This window comes from Corylus avellana, chromosome 1 (genome assembly GCF_965113065.1).
Source record: "Corylus avellana chromosome 1, dhCorAvel1.hap1.2, whole genome shotgun sequence".
Classification (NCBI taxonomy): domain Eukaryota; kingdom Viridiplantae; phylum Streptophyta; class Magnoliopsida; order Fagales; family Betulaceae; genus Corylus; species Corylus avellana.
The window spans coordinates 43855710-43871820 of record NC_142490.1 but is presented as its reverse complement, the minus strand read 5'-3'; the positions used below and the strand labels follow the sequence as shown (position 1 = coordinate 43871820).

At 36.6% G+C, this 16111-nt stretch overlaps 3 protein-coding genes and 1 pseudogene across 3 annotated transcripts; 3 read left to right on the top strand and 1 right to left on the bottom strand.

Annotated features, from left to right (window-relative positions):
* Positions 1 to 874: 874 nt before the first annotated feature.
* On the top strand, positions 875 to 3445 carry LOC132169938 (uncharacterized). Its single transcript, XM_088515681.1, has 3 exons — positions 875 to 2480; positions 2628 to 2830; positions 2888 to 3445. Exons 1-3 carry the CDS (start codon positions 875 to 877, stop codon positions 3443 to 3445), a joined length of 2367 nt encoding a protein of 788 aa, XP_088371807.1.
* A 3122-nt stretch (positions 3446 to 6567) lies between these two features.
* On the top strand, positions 6568 to 7975 carry LOC132169941 (uncharacterized; annotated as a pseudogene).
* Positions 7976 to 9706: 1731 nt separating this feature from the next.
* On the bottom strand, positions 9707 to 10579 carry LOC132169937 (P-loop containing nucleoside triphosphate hydrolases superfamily protein). The gene has a single exon (XM_059580875.2). The coding sequence runs from the start codon at positions 10577 to 10579 to the stop codon at positions 9743 to 9745; it is 837 nt and encodes a 278-aa protein (XP_059436858.1). The 3' UTR covers positions 9707 to 9742.
* Positions 10580 to 12822: 2243 nt separating this feature from the next.
* On the top strand, positions 12823 to 15027 carry LOC132169936 (disease resistance RPP13-like protein 4). Its single transcript, XM_059580874.1, has one exon. The coding sequence runs from the start codon at positions 12823 to 12825 to the stop codon at positions 15025 to 15027; it is 2205 nt and encodes a 734-aa protein (XP_059436857.1).
* The last annotated feature ends 1084 nt before the right edge of the window (positions 15028 to 16111 follow it).

Here is a 16111-nt window from a genome sequence, read left to right as displayed (position 1 = left end):
TTTCATAGACAAAAAATGTGATTTTAAACTAAATTGAAAAAAAAAAAAAAGTGATTATTTGGGATTCCGTTTTTAAACATTTGTGATTTGAAAAAATAGAAAATTTGCATTTTTAAATCGTAGCTAATTAAGTTAGTTCGTTTTTAAAAACCCACAATTTTAAAGGTCAAATTACAATTTTGTCAAATGCTTAATTGCATTTTTAAGAATCACATTTTCAAATTGCACATTTTAGAAGATGGGTGACACTCTATGTGCAATATCATAAATACCTCTCTTAGTTTATAAGGAAAATTACAGTTTACCTCCCTACAGTTGACAGTGTTTTTTAATTCGAACATCAACGTTTTAAATTTTGCAATCCACTCCTCACAAAGTTTCAATTTTTTTCAATTCGACCAATATTATCCCAAAATTCTCATATTGCCCATAATTTTTATTTTTTATATATAAAAGAAAAAAAAAAAAAAAAAAAAAACAAATTTGGGGGGGTGCAAAAATGAACAGATGGCCAAAGAGTCACCCCGAAATTTTTTTTTTCTTCTAATTTTTTTATAAAAAATAAAAAATTATAAATTATGAGCAATATGAGAAGTTTTGGATATAATTGGTCAAAGTACAAAAATTTAAAACTTTGGGGGGTAGATTGCAAAAATTGAAACTTTGGTGTTTTAATTAAAAAAAAACCGTCAACTTTGAGGGGTTAAATTGTAATTTTCCCTAGTTTATATATAGACTTAACAATCTTGGATTCAAAAGCACATCCAATCCATGTAAATTCATTCAATAATGGCATGGGTTCATGATAAACATTAAGGTGGGTGAGGAAATTATAAAGATCGAGGCACAGAGAGAGAGAGAGTACTACGTAAACATGCATGCAGGATTAATTGTAAAAATTTCAGGATCTGTTCTGGACATCCTCCTCGCCGGCGTCAAGAGGCTATGGAGTGCATGGAATCTCCGGGGCTGTATTCTCTTAAGCCTCTTCCTCCAGGTATGCCTACTTTTTTTAGCTCCCTTCAGAAAACGGGGGAGACAGAAACTGCTTCACAGCGGCGTATGGGTGGCATACTTGCTTTGTGACTGGGTCGCCGCCGTTGCCATTGGACTAATCTCCAAAGGCAAAGGCGATGCTACTGTTAAACGGCTCAAGGATGGGGGTGAGGGCTTCATGGCATTCTGGGCTTCCTTTCTTTTGATGCATCTCGGCGGCCCCGATACAATTACTTCTTTTGCTCTCGAGGATAATCAGTTCTGGCTTAGGCACTTGACGGGGCTGGTTGTGCAGCTTGTCAGCACGGTTTATATCTTCTATCAAACGTTTACTAAAACTACTGAGCTATGGATTCCCACTCTCACGGTGTTTGTTGCGGGAACTATCAAATACGCAGAGCGGACACGTGCTCTCTATCTTGCCAGCTTAGGTCAATTTGGTCATTCAGTGTTGCCAAAGCCAAACCCTGGGCCTGATTATGAAGAGGCCGTGACGATTTACTCTTCATTGCATCTGATCCACGTTCCACCATCACAGGCGGAGGCGATGCCAACTCTGGAGGTTACGCCACGTGGTCCTGATCAGAAATTCAAATGTTGCAGCTGCCAAAATAAGTTAGAATCCAGCATACATTTACTACAAGAAGCACATCGCTTCTTTAAAAGCTTCAAGGGACTTTTTGTGGGCTACCATTTGAGCTCAAAAGACCGAGAATTGAGCCGACAATATTTCCTTACCAAAAATGCAGAAGAGGCATTCAGGCTAATATCTTATGAGCTTAATTTCATGTATGATCTTCTCCACACCAAGGTTGTCGTGGTTCGTACCGAAATTGGGTACATCTTCCGCTTTATTAGCTTTTCTTCAATCCTGGTTGCATTAATGGTTTTCCGTTCGATTGAGAAGGAGTATGGGTTGGATAAGAAGTTCGATATCAAGCTTTCTTACGCCTTGCTCATGGGGGCGTTAGGCTTCGAGGCAGCAAATGTTGTGATGCTTATTTTTTCTGACTGGACCCTCGTTGCAAGGAAGATTACAGGGTGGAGCAAATTCATTGCATTTATCATTTTGATGAGACGAAGGTGGTCTAGGTCTATTTCCCAATATGATTTGATAAGCTATTGCTTGAAAGGTCTTCCAGAATGGTTTTCCAGTTTGGCAACTCGCGTGCGCCTCGAGGGAGTTCTAGACAAGTTTAGCATCTCTCTCTTTTCACATTCAGACAAGGTCAGTAAAGGTATGGAGGAATTCATTTTTGAGCAGCTGAAGATGAAATCCTTGACTGCAAACAGTTTAAAAGCTGGCATGGATGCATGTTCACAAAGAGGCGAGTGGGCTCTCATGCAGACTTCTAGCTGTTTCCAACTAAAATGGAGCATCGAGGAGTATCAATACGCGGAAAGTCTTCTCCTGTGGCACCTGGCTACAGAACTACTCTATCAGACCCAACAACCTGAACAAAAAGAAAAGACACCCAAATCTTGTTTCCCATGGCCAAAAAGAAAAGACAAGAAACCTGAATCTTCTCCCCCAGAAAAACAAGAAAACACACCCCAATCTTGTTGCCCAAAAATAAAAGAAAAGATACCCAAATCTTGTCGTTGTTGGCCCAAAAATAAAGAAAAGGGAGCCGCATCTAGTAGTCATGATTATAAAGAAATATGCAAAAATCTTTCGGATTATATGTTTTATCTCCTTGTTATGCAGACTGCAGTGATGGCCCCGGTGTTGGGCAATTGGCAAATAGCCTTCCAGGACACTTGTGCAGAAGCCAAGAGATTCTTCAGCCAAAAGGAAATAAAAAAATTGCAGCCAAGAGAAGCCTGTAAAATAGTCTTATGTGGGGCAGCCAAGAGATTCTTCTGCCGGAAGAAAATAAAAAGGTGGCAGCAACGCCAACGTGATGCCTGTGAAGAAGTCTTAAAGGTGAAATCGAAGTTCAGACCAGTTGCTGTGAAGGGAAGCAAAAGCAAATCTGTATTATTTGATGCATGTATCCTCGCAAAACAGCTCTCGGAGTTGGATCATTTGGATTTGGGTATAGACCGATGGATGGTAATGAGCAGAGTTTGGGTGGAATTGATGTCTTATGCTGCCATTAAGTGTATACCAATTGTGCATGCACAGCAACCTAGTAGGGGTGGAGAACTCTTGACATTCGTTTGGCTTCTGATGAATCATCTTGGCTTGGGAACACAGTTCTACGAGCATGAACGCCAAACTCGAACCAAAATGGTGGATCTTAATGAAGATAAGGGTGGTCAAACTGAGAGAAACAAGGAGGAAAAGCAGGAAAACAAGGGGAAAATGCCGGAAAACAATGGGAAAATCCCGGAAAAGCAGAAAAACAAGGGGAATATGCCGGAAAAGCAGAACACGGCGGCAGGACGCGGCTGCACGCCCAGATCAACAGAGTTTTCAAAATTAAAAAAATGTTGTAAGTCATGATCTGTTGTCATTTTCTTTTCTTTTTTGAATAATGATCCGTTGTCTTTTGATAGAATAATCAAACTATCTTGTAACAAACATTATCACACTTTGATTATTAATAGAATTCAATAAACCACACTGTTCAGTGTGGAAAGTACCATTCAGCAAACAAAGTCATCTGCTTTGGTTGAACTCTCAGCTGTTTTGTTAGAGTTTTTCCTTTATTTACCAACTACTTATGGTTGGTTTTGGTTTCTTCAACCTACCACTTATCGTCGTGATGGTAACCTTGATGAGTTTTATTCCGTTTACGAAATTGTGCCATTTATTACAGTTTCTTTTGGCCTTTTAAGTTCTATTGATGGGCCGGGTCTTTAGTTGGCCCATTCCCGACTGTTCCTCCGAAAGCTTTGTCGTTTTTGTTTTTTCAATTTCTTATAATTTCCCTTTTCCTTTCCCCAGCCACTTTGAATGAAAAAAAAAAAAAAAAAAAAAAAAAAATTACTAGCCTACATGGGTTTACATGGGTTTTTCATTATAATATTTTTTTTCTACAAAAACGTCTTAGAAAAAATAGTAAATAGTAAATAAAAATAAAAATAATAAATGTTATCGAGGAATTTATTAAATTTAAATAACTGTTTATTCATGAGATATGTTGATCAGGACACATGTTTATTTAATTCCTTATCTTTCGTTTTGTCCGGACAAGATGATTGGCGTCCATGTTAGAAATAATGCAGAATGTGGTTCTATTTCTAAGCTTAATTGTTATGTGAATATATAGTGTGTTAGTGTCTTTTTTTTTTAGTGAGCATTATATGTTTGTTAGTATATCATGTTGTACGTTGAATCCTTCAGTTTAGGAGTTTTCATTATTTAATGCTCCATGTTATTTTAATAGGCCTTCAATTCCGTTTTTGCATATCATCTAATAGTTTTAAAATGTCTTTCTGGTGATACCTACCTTCAACAGAGAGTTATAAATGTTCTTCATTGATACTTTTTCCTTGTTATTTCCTGGAAAAAGAGGGAAAAAGAAAACGATGATCATTACCTTATTATCATATGCAAACTCTCGTGCGCACCACCTCGCTAAATGGGTTGCTACCAACTTCATGTTTGGAAGCATTCTTAATTTTTCTCCCATCTTATCTTTCACTATAATTAATTGTGGGAAGAATCTCGTATATAACTCTTCCATTTTCTTTGTATTTGCCAGGGAAAAAAAAAAAAGAAAAAAAAGAGTGTTGGCTTTTAGTACTTTATATGAAATATAATAAGAGAAATGCTATGGGTATTAACTATTTTACTAATATGAGTACTAATATGATGTTGAGCTTATTTATTGGTATTCGTAACATTTTTCTTTATTAATTGTTTTGATCAGCTCCAATGAATATGCTCCACATTATGTTAGTACCCATATGTTAGTGAAAGAGTTATTACTCCTAACATTTCTCATATAATAAACTTTGGAATATATATAATAATAACCTTTTATTTTTCTTCTAAAAGGTGACATACGTCAAGGCGACATGCGAATAGTAATGTCACCTTATAAAAGGTGACGTTGTACACTAAAACGTCCTTAATCAGTGACGTTTTCAACAGTAAACGTCAATATTCCTGATTTATCAACCCTCTTATATTTTGATGTTTTTTAAGTGTCGCTTTTAACGTGTCACTACTGAAAAATTGACTTCTTTTTTTTAATTTTTAATTTTTTACAAAAAAATGTTACTATTCACACGTCACTATTTGGGACTTTTTTTTTTTTTTTTGGTAGTGATTGATGCTTAGCATATTCTTGTTATTATAAGATGCAGATGTTGGTTCAGTCGATTTTAAGTATGCTTTCATTGCGCTTTTCAATAGTACTCATAATTTCTTCACTATTAACAATAATTGTAATTATAGTTCAACAGCAACAACTTCAATATATCTTGTGCAAACATATCAAAAAAAAAAAAAAAAAAAAAAACTTCAATATATGGTAACAATAATGATAACGTTATCGGTAACAATTATGGCAATTACTTAAATAGTAAGTAACAATAATGGATTGCTTCTCATTCAAAAGAAGTGAACTTTCCTGCTGCTCTCTAGTAGAGTTTCTTCCCTGAACCCTGTTCATCCCCTTCCCTAGCTCCTCTTCATGCAGCTTTGACCTATCCTTCCCCCTTGTGTCCCTGTTTTTTTCCTTCCCTTCTTGATCATGGATAATCTAAACCAAGATATTAATAATCTTATAGCTAGCTCACACTAATGCTCTACAATGCTCTAATGTGCCCTCTCCAACTCTTGTTGAGCCCACACATGACGTACCTTCTCCCCCCTCTCTCACTATGGTTGGCAAGATTATCTCTCTCAAACCTTTCTCTAAATCCTCTGTCAAAAGCAGTATCCTTCAAGCTTGGCAAATATCGAAACCTATCATCACAGAAGACAAAGAAGACAACAAAATGGTCTTTACTTTTGAAGATCAGGATGATCTTTTTAGGGTCTTGAATAACTCCCCTTGGAATATCAAGGGTACTCCTTTGTTTTTGAAATGATGGGAAAATGACGAAACCTATGAAGAAGTGGATTTTTTGAAAGTGGCCATCTTGGGTGCAAGTTCATGGTCTTCCCTTAGATCGTATGAGTCTTGCTAATGCTAATATTATTGCTGAAAGTTTGGGAGGTCTGGTGCAAGTTGACAACTTGGACAATCTGAAACCTAACAGGAAAAGTTTTCTGCGCATCCGAGTTGTCCTTCGTTTGAATGACCCACTCCCAACTGGTTTCCTTCTCCTTTGTGCTCCAAAGCCTCCTGCAGAAATTACATATTAGTTTGAACGACTCTCTGAATTTTGTTACGTTTGTGGAAGACTAGGGCATCTCTCTATTTTCTGTCCTATAGTTCCACGTCCACCAATCTCTGGAAGGTATGGTCCAAAACTGAAAGCTAGCTCTCCTCATGTTAATCGTGTGGAACTTATGTTACCCTGTAGAAGACCTTTTGTGTCCACGGCAGGCCTTGGTTCTAGCTCTCGTGTCCAAACCCCCATTGACTCAACCCAAAGCACAGATGCGAGTGGATCTCTTCAACTCAGTATTGTTCACGTCAGCAGTCACACTCATGCTCAACGTGCTTCATGTACGATCTTCTCCATACCAAGGTTGTTGTGGTTCGAACCCAAATTGGGTATTTCTTCCGCTTTATTAGCTTTTCTTCAATCCTGGTTGCATTCATGCTCTTCCGTTCAATTGAGAAGCAGTACTAAGGGGATGATAAATACTTCGATGTCAATCTTTCTTACGCCTTGCTCGGTGGGGGCGTTAGGCTTCGAGGCCGTAACTCCTCTCATGCTTATTTTTTTTTACTGGACCCTCATTACCCACTTCGGGTGGACCAGATTCATTGCAAAAATCATTTTGAAGAGACAAAGGTGGTCTAGGTCCATTTTCAGGTATTGTTAAATCACGGGTTAGACCTTTGGCTCTGATACTATATTAAATCAATAATTATTCAAAAAATTTAAGCTGATAGGAAGAGATAAATTTAATTACTTAATCATTCGTTTTAAAAAGGTATGACATGATAAGCTATTGCTTGAAAGTTCCTCCGCCATGGTTTTCCCGGTTTGCTGCTAAAGTGCGGCTTGGGGGAGTGCTAGACAAGATTAACATCTTTCTTTTCTCGCGTCATCCATACGCGGTCAGTGAAGATCTGGAGGACTTTATTCTCAACCAGCTGAGGATGAAATCTTTGACTGCAAACAATTTAAAAGCTGCCATGGAGGCATGTTCGCAAAGGGGTGATTGGGCTCTTATGCAGACTTCTGGGTGTTTTCAAACTAAAATGGAGCATCGAGGAGTATCATTACGCAGAAAGCCTTCTCCTGTGGCACTTGGCTACCGAACTACTCTATCACACTGATCTTAGCTGCTCTCAAGAAAAAGAAAAGGCACCTCAATCTTGTTTCCCATGGCCAAAAATAGAAGAAATGACACCTCAATCTTGTTTCCCGTGGGAAAAAGAAAAAGAAAAGACACCCGAATCTGGTGAAGAGAGAAAACATAATTATAGTGAAATATGCAAAAATCTTTCGCATTATATGTTTTATCTTCTTGATGCAGCCTGAATTGATGGCCCCGGTGTTGGGAAATTGGCAAATAGCCTTCAAGGACACTTGTGCAGAAGCTAAGAGATTCTTCAACCAATAGGGAAAAAAAAGATCGCAGCAATTAGAAGCCTGTAAAAAAGTGTTATTGGTGAATACTTCCAAGTTCAGACCAGTTGCAGTGAAGGGAAGCAAAAGCAAATCTATCTTCTTCGATGCATGCATCCTCGCAAAACAGCTCCGGAATTTGAAAGTAGACCAATGGATGCTGATGAGCCGAGTTTGGGTGGAATTGATGTCTTATGCTGCCATCAAGTGTATACCTCTTGTGCATGCACAGCAACCCAGCAAGGGTGGAGAGCTCTTGACATTCGTTTGGTTACTGATGAATCACCTTGGCTTGGGAACACAGTTCTACGAGCATGAGCGCAAAATTTGAACCAAAATGGCCGATCATAGTCAAGGTGAGGAGGGTGGTCATACAAAGGGAAACAACCAGAACCAGGAAAAGGAGGAAAAGCAGGAAATTAAAGCGGCTGCACGTCCAGATTAACAAAGTTTTCAAAATTAAAATATTGTTGCAAGTGAATTACTCTTGTCTTTTTCTTTTTCTTTTTTTTGAATAATGATGATCTCTTGTCTTTTGATACAATAATCAAACTACATGTATAAGCTATATATGTTGTAACAAACACCATCACACTTTCGTTATTAATAGAATTCAATAAAACACACTAGTGTTCAGTGTGGAAAACATTCACCAATTGTCTATGAAATATTATTTTAGCTCTAGAGTAACTTGATGAAGTCTCAGCGAAGTCCCAACAGTGTCCTAACAAGGTACCAACAAAGACTTGGTCGAGAATGAGAAGTTCAAACTCGAAATATATATATATATATATATATATTTAATAGTGTTAGAAAGGGAAAACTATTTTTCGGAAATTAAATAAGTTTTTTCGGTCAAATTGAAAATGTTTTCTGTTGACAATTTTTTTGGTCGCACCAAATACTGAAATATAAAAAAAGTATTTCTATAAATCATTTTGCGCTAAAACAAAACGACCCGTAATTTCTAAAATATTTTAAAAGAAACGTTGGGGAAAAAATGGTAATAGTAATAAGACCAAAAAATGATGCATAAAAAAAGAAAAAATCTTACGTATTACATTATACTTTAATTTCAGAAATATTTTTGTCAAAACTTCTTAGAAAATAATAGCAAAATATATAAATATAGTAATTTTTTTTTTTAATAAAAAAAAAAATGGTTAAAGGGTACATAATTCATTTGGTTCAAACAACTATTGATTACTGTTATATGGTGACGGTTGGGTGGATCAAATTCGCTATCCTAAATAAAATGCCATTTGTCATGGATTTAGCTATCTTAAATAGATGTGTTTGACGTCATTCTCCTACATATTTGTTGCTCATCTTTGTTTTTAATTCGCCATTGAATCTTTGGGACTTACATGTAGGCTCCACAAATTCAATGATGAATTTTCACATTTCTTATAAGGAGATGGACAAAAAATGTGTAATAGAATGAAACCAAACATTAATTTCTCCTTTTTTTTTTCTTTTTTTATTAGTGATGATGTGGTACATTGATGCATGGTTACCATAAAAATTTGAAACAAAAGTTCAATGTACGTACAGAGTTAATCTGTCGCGTAGGATTAACATAGAAAGTTATTACTCAATTTTTAAACATTATTGAGCTATTTGACAAAGTGTCAAATGTCATGGCGTCATTTAGCATTTTCCCTTTAATTAAATAAAGTAATGCGCTTTGCTAAAAGTTGCATCAAATACATTAAGAGAAATGTTTGATTTTTTATTTTTTTATTTTATTTTTTATTTTTATCAATTTTCGTATAGTAGATAAGCAAATTTATTATTTAATATGTATGATCACATGTAAGTTTCACAGAGATAATTAGTAATGGATAAATGTATAACACTTCTCATATATTAATAGTGGTGAAAGATACAAGCAAGAGCAGAGTCACCAGACAGAGGGAACATTATAATCTTATTTCAAAAGGAAATGAAACATAATAGAGCTGAAAACTTAAAAATCGAGAAATCAAAACCAAGCCCATAAAAAAAAAAAAAAAAAAAAAAAAATAGTTAAGAAGCATGTGCTCCTCGTACAATACTATTCTCGTGAGGATACACTATTATGGAGCGGTTACGTACCTCATTGGGTGTTAATAAGATTTTTTGCCATCATTTTTGCAGCTAATGGAATGCCTGCAGACTTATGGAAGATATCTTTCTTTAGATCGTCCGCCTCTGACTCATACTTTTTCTTGGCCGCATCAGCTGCGTCTTTGAATATTGACAAGCAGCTCTCTTCGTCCGGACGGGGTAGAAGCCGATGTAGGATTCCCTCCACGCCAACCATCTCTTTCGCTAATTTCTCATCCCTACTGTTCACAATAACTGCTCCCCCACGCCCTTTTGGCAATCCATACGCGAGACCATCCCATTTTCCATCACGAGTAGACGAACAACTCAGCTCTCCGTACCATTTGTCTATCTCCCCGCCCCTGGCATCATCGAACACAATCAGATATCTCTTCCCCTGCAATTGCAGGTGAAGAGCATACAGTAGTAGTTGCTTGAGATTATGTTCCTGGCCGACCTTGTAGTTGTTGATCATCTCCTCTTCTACTCCAAGGCTATCCAACATTCTCTTCAGGATCGCTATTTTCTTGTCCGGATCGTTGCCGGAATGTGCTGACATGCATACCCAGATCCTTGGAAAGAAGTAGTCCTTCACCTCCTCTTTATTGAACAACAATTGGCAAAGTGTGGTTTTTCCTATACCAGTTATACCGGTGATGCCTATTGCCTTGAAACGATCCTCACTTCCTTGCCTGAGAAGCACCTTTTTCAGTGACATCCATTCTTCCTCAAACCCATGAACCTTAGATTCATCAACGGACCGAGAGCTGCACCGGTGACATCCTTCCGGCTGTGCGCCACTTGTCTCACTTGAAGCTGCACTAGGCTTCCCTTTTTTTGGCGCCATCCTTTTTCACCTCGTATGTTATTCTTAGGCCTTCTGTTTTTCACATATCATCTGATAGAGTACAATAGTTTATATTGTGGCACGTCATTTTAAAATGTTATTTCTTGTGATACCTACCTTCAATAGAGAGTTAATTATAAATGTTCTCCGTTGATACTTTGCCTTGTTATTTCTTATGGAAAAAGGGAGAGAAGAAAAAGATGACCATTAGCTTATTATTAGATATATAGTGTTGGCTTTACTTTATATGGAATATAATAAGCTTTGGAATATGATAATACCCTTTCACTTTTCTTTTATCATTCCGTTAAAGCATTCACAATGGCCTTACTAAATTTATTAGTCAAAATAATTAAAAAATTACATTTTTCTATTTTAACTATTTATTTTTTCAAAGCACTTTTATCAACCTTAACATTTTAACTATCTCATTTCACTATTCTATTTAAAAATAAAAAATAAAAAAAATTATTTATTCTTTTTCCACAAATTTAATCTGAACCCGTTAAAAATTGCTTAAAATAGGCCTAGATGGCAAGAATTGTACACGCTCCCTCAAGACCAATTAAGCCATGCTTAACCCAACCGCACCAAGACATCATGGATTCTTAGAAAACCCATGTCTTAATACATGCCTGAACCTCATGAGGACTTCCTTAACTACCGTTTCTGGTGGTGGGCTAAATGTTCTTTAATTGTACTTAAAAAAAAAAAAAATTGATGCTTATAACCTTTTTATGAGTGAGAATAATGCGTACCAATAATAGTTTGCTTTTTCTAATGGGTCTTTTTGTACAACCATTATTCCCTTTTGTTTATAAATTAAAATGAATAAGGAAGAGTGCTAGAGAAAAGGCGAAAATTGCATGCATTTCATTAGGCATCTAATACTAATAGGATTGAAGATTCTCATTTCAGAAATTGAACTCTCACCCTAATACATGTCCCATTACTTTGAATTTTTTTTTGAAACTATTGGACCACCACCCCCGGATGCTTGCCTTGTTATGACTAGTGAAAAGAGGAAATGGGAAATCGATAACACTTTACTCTTATGTGGGATGATGCCTTTCGTACACTGGTTATTTCCTTTTTATCATAAAAATGGAGGAACAATATTGTTAGAGAATATATATGGCGTGGATATTAGAAAAATTTCATTCCTTAGTTCTAGGGTTAGATGTTCTTTGTTGATGTTTACCTTGTTATTGGAGGAAGCTAGGGATATAAGAGGGATACTGTAATAATCTACTTTATATATAATATGAGACGGGGAATTTCGTACATTGAATATCTCCTTTTTGTTCATAAAAATAAATGAGAATAAATGCTAGAGAATTTAATGTTGACGGTACAAAAATTTAATTCCTTCTAAGTTCTATCATATTGTTATGTCTCTATTAATCACATTTTATGTAAATCTTAAGAGGTGTATTATTTTATAATTTAATAATGAGTTTAGCCCAAAGTCACTCATTTTAAGATGTGACTAATTTTCCTCTCACTCTACAAATTAAATTACTCATCATGGATTGCGCAACTCAATCAAATGTTTTTTTTTTCTTAGGAGAAATTTTAGTTAATTTTTTTGAACTTTTATTATCTACTCAAGTTCAAAAATTATCAATTTAGTGAATTTATTTATTTTTTTAATTTCACCAATCTGTTAAGATTTTTCATTAAATCCTAACGAAAGAGTGTCAAAATTCCTGAAATAACCCTTATTTTTTTAGGTAAAAAAAAATTAAAAAGAAAAAAATGCAGGGATCTCCTCAAGATCTAATGAAATTTGCAAAAATACCCATGTTTAAATCTTTTTTTTTTAAAAAAATAATATATTTTATATATATATATATATCGAGAATTTTGACGAAATTTTACAAAAAAAGTTCTAATGGATCAGTGAAATTGAAATAAAAAATTGCAAAATAATTAAGTACACTATTTTGAGGTTTTGAAGTTAAAAGAATAATTCTAAAAGCAGCCACAATTAAGGGAGTTAAGTGAAAGTTTTCTTTCTTCCTAATTCCCTTTAGTCCTGCAGCTAGCATGATCATACGCTTCCTGGCGCATTTTTCTCTTCAACCTCTGGTGTCAAGCAAAGGTTGTTGGCTCATTTCTTCACTCCATTTCATTGTATTGTTCCATTCTTTCTTGTCAATCTGAGGTTTTACGTTGCCTCACTATTTCATTCATTTACTCGGATTAATATTGTGTCATTAATTCCTTCTTGTTAATCAACCATGTCCAAACAAACCAGCTCTCCAAATTCTTCATTTGAGCATTTGGATCTTCTTTCATTCTTGAAATCTGGGCGAACCACGCCGTTCCATATATTCATCGATTTCGTCATCCCGCAGTTTCTAGGCCAATTATCCAAGAGAAAGCAACACCTTCTTAATTCTACCCAAAAGGAGGACAGTGGCCTACAAGAAAGGTTTGACAAAATCGAGAAGAAACTCAGTGACATGGAAAATGCCTGTGGGACACTAAAGGAATGGGAAGACAAAGTCAACAAAGAGTTCAAAGATTTGATTCTCAAAAATTTGGACGATGCCTTCAAAGAAAGAACAGAAGCACTAGAAAATTGCAGAGGAATCGAAATCCTTGAAGAAAGGCTTGAAGGAGCCTGGAATGTTGTCTCAATGTTAACCAACGGATTCTCTTCAGGTAATTTGGAGTCTAGAAGCGTCAAACCTTCCCGCTTCGCTAAGAAGTTAAAGCTAGACTTCCGAAATATGATCGCTGAGAGCTCGATTCTCAAGGAGATTCAGGTGGTCTACGATGGTCTAGAAGATGAATCGAAGCGGAGCTGTTTGCTCTGTTTTTCAGTGTTCCCTCAGAACGTGGTCATTAAGAGGAAAGCATTGGTCCACTGGTGGGTCGGCGAGAAGTTGTTATCCTCCCAGACTTGTGGAGATAAGACTGACGAGGAGAAGGGCAACAATTTGTTCGCAGAATTTATCGCCAAAGGCATCATTGAGAGCGTTTCCAAAAAGCGCAGACCAAGCTCAGCACTTTGCAAAATGCACCCGTTAATTCGGTACGCTGTGATTCAGCTTGCAGAAACAAACAACTTCATTCGCTTTCACACAAATGGAAATCCAACTGCAGATTTCTCTGACAAGAAGAATAAGAGGGGTTTCCTAGTAACAACTGAAGAAGGATCTTCAGAACTTCGGGAGTTGACTTATGGCTTCCGTCTGAAGCAGGAGAATGTTGGAACTCTGTTTAACGTAAATGAGCCTTATGTCGATTTAAGAGAGCACAGTCTGTCAGAGATGACGAATATGAGAGTTCTTCAATTGGGTAGATTTCAGGACCAGGTTAAGCAAGCTGACGCTGTCAAAGTATTTGATACCGAGTTCTTGAAAGGTTTGAAGAAAATGAAACATCTTAGATACTTGAGCCTCAGGGGAATCACTAGAGTTAGGGAGCTTCCTGATTCAATTTGCAAACTCACCAAGCTAATAATCGTGGACCTCCATGACTGTCAATATTTAGAGAAACTTCCAGAAGGGATAGGCTCACTGACAAACCTGACACGGTTAGACATGTCTGGGTGTAACTTCATTAGACACATGCCTGTTGGACTTGCCAAGCTCTTAAAACTCCAAGTCCTTCATGGGTTTTGGATTGGGACACAAGCTGCATTGCACGACGGCCAGGATTTCTGCAAGCTGGCTACTTTGGCTCGGAAGCTGAAATGTTTGACGAAGTTGAGCATAAATGTAGACGAAAGGTGTACGGACAAAGGACTCCTAGCGAAAGAGCTAAATTCTTTATCCGAATTTGAAAGCCTCGCGTCGTTATCAGTAGCATGGTCAGATATTCACAAAAACGACGGCGAGGGTGGCCGTTCCGAAGAAAAAGTGAATGGACCAACGACGCCCGGTGACAAACAGACGACGTCCCATAGCAAGCAGACGACGTCCGACGGCAGGGAGATGACGTCCGTCGACAAGCAGATGACGTCCGGTGGCGAAAACACTACCAAGCCCCCGGATTCTACATCGCGTTCTGCTTCTTTAGCGAAACTGGAGCTTCAGTTTTATCCTGATCCTGAGATGCCTGATTGGGTGAAGCTCTTCAACCTGGAGAAGCTGAAGAAGCTCTATGTAAGAGGAGGAAAGCTATCTAAACTGGAGGAGCTAGTGGGATGCAAGAAGTGGAAGGTTAGCATTCTCCGCTTGGAGTTGTTGAGTGAATTACAGATGGATTGGGGGAAACTGCAAGCACTGTTTCCACAGTTGAGGTACGTGCAGAAAATCAAATGTCCTAAACTCATTTTGTTCCCCTGTGACGAGAATGGAGAGTGGGTAAGCGGGGAATCAGATACAGGAGAAATTTCAGAAGAAAAACCAGACTCTTCTTCTTCTCCTCCTAAAGGTGGCATTAATTATCTCAAATCTATTTGTAATTTCATTACGTTTAGGAGGATACAATGAAGATCGATCTTCAGTTCTCCCAGACGATACTGAGCATGCATAAACATTAATTATATATATATATATATATGCATCACGTACTCCTATAAAATTCTTTTATTGTATCTTTGTATCCAAAATGTACTACAATATTGTAATGTTGCTACTAATACTTCTTCATATTCCTTATTTAAATTCTGTGATCCGTATATATATCTTCAGTTTACTCTACAAAATGATAGTAAGTCTGATATGAAATGTTTGTTCAATATGAATGCCGCTTTGGTGCTGTAGAAATAACAACAGGACATCTCCTATCACAAAAAAAAAAAAAAAAAAAAAAAAAAATGACAGTTCATATTTAATTTCAGTAATTTCAAACCAAACGACATCGTTGGAGCTAACAATACATTTTGTGTTGAATAATCCAATATCAAAACATATTTTGTAAGAAGCGTAACGTTAAGTCGGTGAAAAGGTTCATCCAAGACATGAATAGTTGTGTTGTCTGACATTGACCTAGTCAGAGGAAAATAATTATAATTTTTTAATTCAAACTTAGATGAAAATATAGTTGTTGGTGTTGGAAAGCTAACTCAAAATACTATAATTATTAATTTCATGAATAGTTTTTAATTCCAATTTTTACTGCGTTAAAATGGGATGTAATGAGAAGATTGAAAGTTGCACAAAACTGCTCATTCCAAGTTCCGTTAAAGTCAATTCGAACTATTCTTGTTAAAAAGGACCTTGAAGATCAAGCAGCGCATCACATTGCAGTTGCGTCCCAAATGAGTTCAAACTTGAGAAGTTTTGAAGAAATTTAAAGATGGCAGTGTTGTTGCGTGTCCTAAGTCTTGTTCCTAGTCAGTTCCAACTATATGTACATGTTTTCGAAGAAGTCTAAGACTGGCAATATGCTACATTCCAAGTTATCAGCCACGTCGACACTCGGTCATCGATGATATCAATCCTATCAAGGACGACAATTTTTAGTCATTGCCGATGATATATATGTACATCAGTGATTATTGTACAAAGTTGTTACTCATGATCATATGCACATTAGCAACAACATATATGAGTAATGTTTTTTTTAAAATGT